The sequence below is a fragment of the Nicotiana attenuata genome, unplaced genomic scaffold (genome assembly GCF_001879085.1).
Source record: "Nicotiana attenuata strain UT unplaced genomic scaffold, NIATTr2, whole genome shotgun sequence".
NCBI lineage: Eukaryota > Viridiplantae > Streptophyta > Magnoliopsida > Solanales > Solanaceae > Nicotiana > Nicotiana attenuata.
In genome coordinates this window covers 119,017-126,321 of record NW_017670985.1, presented here as the reverse complement: position 1 = coordinate 126,321, position 7,305 = coordinate 119,017, and the positions used below count along the sequence as shown (strand labels likewise).

At 40.8% G+C, this 7,305-nt stretch overlaps 1 protein-coding gene across 1 annotated transcript; it reads right to left on the bottom strand.

Annotated features, from left to right (window-relative positions):
• Positions 1-5,594: 5,594 nt before the first annotated feature.
• On the bottom strand, positions 5,595-6,188 carry LOC109245015. Its single transcript, XM_019412185.1, has 2 exons — positions 5,866-6,188; positions 5,595-5,715 (listed from the first exon to the last, which is right to left on the bottom strand). Exons 1-2 carry the CDS (start codon positions 6,186-6,188, stop codon positions 5,595-5,597), a joined length of 444 nt encoding a protein of 147 aa, XP_019267730.1.
• Between the last annotated feature and the right edge of the window lie 1,117 nt (positions 6,189-7,305).

Genomic DNA, 7,305 nt, shown 5'->3' with positions numbered 1-7,305 from the left:
ATATTCTTGGAAATATAGAAGAAAGTAGAATGTGCTTTTACTGTAGGGATCACTTCTATTGACAAAGAGATGAACATAATGTAGCTGAATAAAATTAGGGCATGGTTCTCAGCCAAACGTAGTTGTTCCTCTGTTAAGAAATTTTGAGAAGTGTTTTTGACTTGTAGATTATAAGTTTTCCACTTTATAGAGGATTTCACGGGAGATACACATGGGGCGCCTAGGTTAAATTTAACAGCCCTTTTTGAGAAATCTGTTAGGTTTAAGGCAAAAGACCAAATATGTTATCTTTTTGTATACATTAAGGACCATATCTGTTAAGGGTAATACAATAAGGACCAAGATAAAGCAGCCTCCATACATTAAGGACCATTTTAATCATTTCCTCGGAGATATTGGCAATAGGATCATTAAACGAACTAAAAAAATTAAAAAGGGGGTGGATCTAGGGTTTCTAGATTTTTAGATCTAAGATCTAGGGATTTTGGTTGGTTTTTTTGGGATTTGGTGGGTAGGATGAGGTTCAAGGAGGTGAGAAGAGTATATGGTGTGAGTTTGAGGGATTTTGGAGCTCCACCGCCGCCTTAGGCGATTTCCGACGGTGGGGTTAGAGTGGTACTAGAAATTTGGCCCTATTTTAGGTGTAGGTTTTGTAGGTTTTTTGTGGATTTGGTTGGTGGGGTGAGGTAGAGGAGGAGAAGAGGAGTTGATTGATATTGGTTTGGAGTTGTATGGTTAAGTCCGACCGGCGGAGGTGATTTCCGGTCGGCGGCTCTAGGCGGATGGTGGAGAGGCGACTAGGGTTTGGTGGTGGTTTAAGGTGGAGGGATATGGGGCGGCTAGGGAGGGGCGGCTAGGGTTTGGAAAATTGACAAAGAGCTGTGAGAGAGTGGGGAGCTTGGAAATGAGGGGGTGAAGGGTTTATGACACTTTTATATTAAAAGGGGAGGGAGTTCCGGACCGTTGGATCTATTGGAGATCAACGGCCTGGATTGAATGGAGGTAAAATGGGGCCGTTTGGGTTTACATGGGGCGGACCGGATGGGATTTTGGGCTGGGTGGTTTTTTGGGTTAAGTTTCGGGATTGGGCTAGTTTAAATTGGCCCAATTCGGCCAAGACCCCCTATTCTTTAATTTTAAAAGCTAGTTAATTTATATAAACGCTAGATTAAGTACTAAATTATCTTCATTTGTAAAAATTAACTATTTATCTATTTGTATTATTTACACAATTAGTCAATCTTAAATTTAAAAAGGAAAAATTGCTAATTTTAATACTAAAACTTTGAAATGTCAAAACAAATAATTTTTTTTATTTTCTTTTAATGAAGTGATTAAAGATGGGTAATTAGGCATTAAATTAAGTTAAAAGCCTAATAATGCAAGATGATGAAGGTTTAAGTATTTTTGTTAGTTTTTTCATAACTTTAAAAATAAAAAATGCAACAAAAAATGAAAATAATTCTAAATAAATACCAAAAAATCCTAAAAGAAATCTAAAAATAAATAGGGCTAATTTATTTATTAATTTTGTAGGAATATTTTAATAGGGTAAAACTTACATGCTCACAGTTTCCCGTCTTTGCATGGAAACACGAAGAATTTTCGGGCAAAGATAAAGTGAGCAGTCACGAACAAATTTTACCCGTTTTGATACTCTGTGGGAAGCATTTTGAAAAAGTTTGACCGAACATCGCTTCAAAGGTTGCCTACATATACTTGGCTATAAAGGAATTAGGTCAGTGTAGTTCTGAAAGTTTTGGTAGCTAGGACTACCGGAAAGCTGTGATCTCACTGCTGCTGTTACTGGTGTTGAACTCCTTATTACACCAAAGTAAGAAATGAAGAAAACTAACTAAACCTATTAGCTACGAGTTACAAGATTCCTATCTGTAAATTTCGAAGCTTGGTCTTAAGTCTCGACTGGTTCTTTATGCAGACTCTGATCTGGATCTTGATGCTTGTTACCTGCAGGTGCTGGTTCAATCTTCTTCATCTTTTTCGGATCAAGACGGGCATGCAAACTTGTGACTTCAATCTTGTCTTGAGTAGTCCATATCTTCCCCGCTTCTATACTTTGGGTTTAACTTTTCTTTTTTCTTCTTTTTGACTCTGGATTGAGACTTCTTCTTTTGGTCGTCTCGAACCCAGTTCTTTAAGGTATAACCTGCTCAGAAATCAAAACAAAAGAAATGAACGAAATTTTCTGCCCCAGTTTTTCACTAGGAAAATTTCGTGAGTTATTTGTAACCAAAACTCTATACTACTTCATGATTGAAAGCAATAAAAATCAGGAATGTGTATCCTCGGGAAAAAGGAGATTAGGGAGTGGAGACCATATGTCTAAAAAGTAAAATCAACTAGGGATTGGAAACCCTATGTTGGAAAAATCACCATGTTATGCTGGTATCAACTAGAGAGTGTCGACCCTATGTTGGAAAGTCATCAGGTTATGCTGGCATCAACTAAGGAGTGGGACCCTATGTTGGAAAGTCATCAGATTATGCTGGCATCAACTAGGGAGTTGGACCCTATGTTGGAAAGTCATCAGGTTATGTTGGTATCAACTAGGGAGTGGGACCCCATGTTGAAAAAGTCATCAGGTTATGCTGGCAAGGGAGTGGGACCCTATGTTGGAAAAGTCATCAGGTTATGCTAGCATCAACTAGGGAGTGGGACGCCATGTTGGAAAAGTCATCAAGTTATATCGGCATCAACTAGGGAGTGGGTCCATATGTTGGAAAAGTCATCAGGTTATGCTGGCATCAACTAGGGAGTGGGACCCCATGTTGGAAAAGTCAACAGGTTATGTTTGCATCAACTAGGGAGTGGGACCCCATGTTGGAAAAATCATCAAATTATGCTGGCATCAACTTAGGAGTAGGGCCCTATGTTGGAAAAGTCATCAGGTTATGATGTCATCAACTAGGGAGTGGGACCCTATGTTGGAAAATTCATCAGCTTATGCTGGCATCAACTAGGGAGTGGGACCCTATGTTGGAAAAGTCATTAGGTTATGCTGGCATCAACTACGGAGTGGGACCCTATGTTGGAAAGTCATCAAGCTAGGGACTGGAGACCAACACTACCATGGCTTTGAACTTTTCTTCTTTTCTTTTCTTTTCTTTTCATTTCGTTTTTCATCATTTTTATTTAAGAGAGTAAGTAAAGAATTTTGAGGGGACTTCCCTTTTGGGTTGACTATTGCTGCAGAACCATTTTAGTCTCTGCGTGGTTTGCTTTTGTTGCACCTACTTCTTGCAAGGTTGCTTTGCATTACACTGATTTCCTGTTTTTCAAACAAAGAACAATTTGTTAGTTTGAAATAGTGGTTGGTTTTATGGCCTTGAGCGTTTCAGTCACTTGATCTCGGCCCGACTCATTTGATATAGATCTCCATTGCTTGCTTGCTCTCTGGGGATTGGTTTCATTTCCTAAACCTGGGGATCTTGACTTTTCCAAAACTTTAACATGATGGTTAATCATGCGGGACTTGACCTTTTCAGCTTTATTTTGCCTTTGTGGGAATTTGACTTTGATTTCCTTTCGTTTCAGGAGTTTTTTATTTCAAAGCATCAGCCATCATGGCCAGTCGTAGTCGACTCGATGCACCTGCCGAGGCTGGGTGCCTTCTTGAATATCGGCTTGTGTCAAAAAAACCCTGTAAACCAATCTTGCCATCATTTATTTGTCTTAGTTTTGAAACATAATTAGACCGAAAGGGATTCAATGAAAATCAAGCAATGAAACGGACAAAAATGAACTTAGATGAGAGATATCCCTTTCGGGGAAAGGAAAGAAGGACTTATCTGGAGTGCATGCGGACTTAATGAACATGACATGCCTCTTGGACTAGATGCCCGATCTGTGAAAACCGTCCAACTCTCATAAATTCATCGTAACTCACACCTTAAAACTGAGAAACCTTGAAAGGACTCTGTCGATGCTGATGGCTGTGAGGATCCCCTTTTCGATCAGTGGCGCCCTTTACTGGTTTTCACCAGCTGACCTCTCTTATTTCTCTTCTTACCGTTGCCTTATAGTGATCTTTGTGAGTTTTCACTAACAAGACTCTCTCATTTTCAATTTCTCTACTTACCATCGCCCTATAGTGCCCGTGTGGGTTTTCACCAATAAGACTCTCTCATTTTATTTCTCTCATTTGATTGTATCAGATCCAAGTAACCATATCTTCCAATTTGGTCATCTTTACCGATTGATCTGAAGGACTTGAATAGGAATTGGGTAAAAAGAATTTGAATTGAATAACAACTTTGGAACCTTTCATGCAAAACTATTGCCGGATCACTGTAACTTCTGCCCCCGTTTCGACTTTGGGGAAATGTGTTTTTATTTTGGTGTGACTGAATCCCAGAGAGAGGCTGCCTACGTATCCTTTCGGAATCAAGTCGCACGTAGTTCAAGGAAAATTTTTGTTTTTTTTTTTTTGTTTTGCTTCATTCATCTTTTTCCTTTTTTTTATAACGGCTTCTTGGTTCCAAAGAGGGTAATCAAAGAAAAGTAACTGGCTCAAAGGGCTTGCAGAGGGTTGATAGTGTTTGGGTAGCGAGAAATGAAAGCCTTCGTCATCCAATCGGAAAGTATTAAAGCATAAAAGGGTCAAACATAATACCTTTTGACCGCATCAGCATTAACAGCTGTTTCGGGATCATTTCCTTCGATGTCTTCCAAATATTGTGCTCCTTTCGGCAACAGTTTTCTTACAGTGTATGGACCTTTCCAATTTGGAGCGAATTTTCCTTTTGCTTCCTCATGATGCGGGAGAATACGTCTCATAACGAGTTGCCCCACTTCAAAGTTTCTAGGACGCACTTTCTTGTTATAGGCATGGGACATTCTTTGTTGATACAGCTGCCCGTGGAAAACTACGGCCATCTGCTTTTCATTAATCATGGTTAATTGTTCTAAATGGGTCTTGACCCATTCGTCATCCTCATTCTCAGCTTCAATGATGATTCGAAGAGAGGGAATCTCAACTTTTGCAGGTATTACGGCTTCAGTGCCATAAACCAATAAATAGGGTGTTGCCCTAACTGATGTGCGCACGGTTGCGCGGTATCCCAATAATGCAAAAGGCAGCTTTTCATGCCATTGTCTAGAACTTTGGATCATTTTCCCGAGGATCTTCTTGATATTCTTGTTCGCTGCTTCAACAGCACCATCAGCTTTGGGCCGATAAGGGGTAGAGCTACGATGCGTGATCTTAAATTGTTTGCATGCCTCCCTCATCAAATGGCTATTCGGATTTGCAGCACTGTCTGTAATGATAGTTTTAGGAATACCAAAATGACAAATGATGTTGGAATGCACGAAGTCCACCACCTCTTTCTAGGTGACGGCTTTGAAAGTGACTGCTTCAACCCATTTTGTGAAATAATCAATGGCAACCAGGATGAATCTGTGCCCATTTGAAGCTTTTGGCTCGATCAACCCAATGAAATCCACACCCCAGGCAACGAACGGCCAAGGTGCTAACATAGGATGCAACTCTGAAGGCAGTGCACGAATCAGGTCACCATGTATCTGACACTGATGGCACTTGCGGACAAAACTGAAGCAATCCTTTTCCATGGTCATCCAATAATAACCTGCCCGAAGGATTTCTTTGCAAGGACACATCCGTTCATGTGGGGCCCACATACTCCCGAATGCACTTCGTTCATGATCTTTCCAGCCTCTTGGTCATCTAGCCACCTTAAAAGATTCAAATCTAGAGTTCTTTTGTACAAGACCTCTCCGCTCAAGAAGAAACTATTGGCTAGCCTTCTAATGGTTCTCTTTTGGTCTCCACTGGCTTGCTCGGGGTATTCCTTTGTTTTCAATAATCTTTTGATATCATGATACCATGGCTGAATATCTAGTTCTATTTCAACTATATTGCAATAACCATGTCTTTCTCGAATTTGGATCTCCAATGTGTCAACATGGACATTACCCGAATATGACAACATTGTCACCAAGGTAGCTAGCGTATCAGCTAACTCATTGTGGAATCGAGGGATGTACATGAATTCAACAGACTTGAACCGTTTACTCAGATCTTCCACAGGTTGCCTGTATGGGATAAGCTTGATATCTCGAGTTTCCCATTCACCTTGAGCTCGCCGAATAATCAAGTCAGAATCTCCCATGATTAGCAATTCCTCCACATCCATGTCAACTGCCATATTCATGCCCATAATGTAGGCTTCATACTCAGTGGTGTTGATTGTACAAAAGAACCGGAGCCGGGCTGTGGCTGGATAGTGCTGACCAGTGGGCGAAATCAAAATTTCCCCAATCCCGACACCTTTTGCATTTATATCTCCATCAAAGAACATTTTCCGAGCATTGGTGCCTTCTGAATTACTTCAACTGAATTCACTTCTTTGTCCGGGAAGTAAGTACTCATGGGCTGGTATTCATCATCAACTGGGTTCTCAGTTAATGATCAGCCAAGGCTTGGGCTTTCATGGCTGTGCGGGTGACATGAACAATGTCGAACTCAGTGAGAAGGATTTGCATTTTGCTAGCCTTCCCGTGGGCATTGGTTTTTGGAATATGTACTTTAGGGGGTCCAATCTTGTTATGAGATATGTGGTGTAAGCCAACAGATAATGTCAAAGCTTCTGGGCGACCCAAGTTAGGGCGCAACAAGTTCTTTCCAACAGAGTGTACTTGGCTTCATAACCAGTAAATTTCTTGCTCAAGTAGTATATGGATTGCTCTTTCTTCCCGGTCGCATCATGTTGCCCGAGAACACAACCAAAAGAGTTCTCCAAGACTATCAAGTACAAGAACAAAGGTCTTCCAGGCTCAGGCAGAACCAATACCGGCGGATTTGACAAATATTCTTTGATTTTATCAAAAGCATCTTGACACTCATCCGTCCATTTAATCGCCGTGTCTTTCTTTAGCAGCTTAAATATGGGCTCACATGTGGTAGTCAGGTGAGCAATGAACATGCTGATGTAATTCAATCTTCCCAACACACTCATGACCTCTTTCTTGATTCTCGGAGGTGGTAAATCCCGAATAGACTTTATCTTTGTTGGATCTAACTCGATACCCCTCCGACTGACTATAAACCCCAAAAGTTTCCCAGATGGAACTCCGAATGCACACTTATCTGGATTTAACTTTAAATCATATTTGCACAGACGCTCGAAGAACTTTCTCAGATCCCGCACGTGGTCGTCCTGCGTTCTGGATTTAATGATCACAGAATCCACATACACCTCAATCTCCTAGTGCATCATGTCATGGAAGATGGCAGTCATAGCTCTCATATAAGTTGCCTCGGCG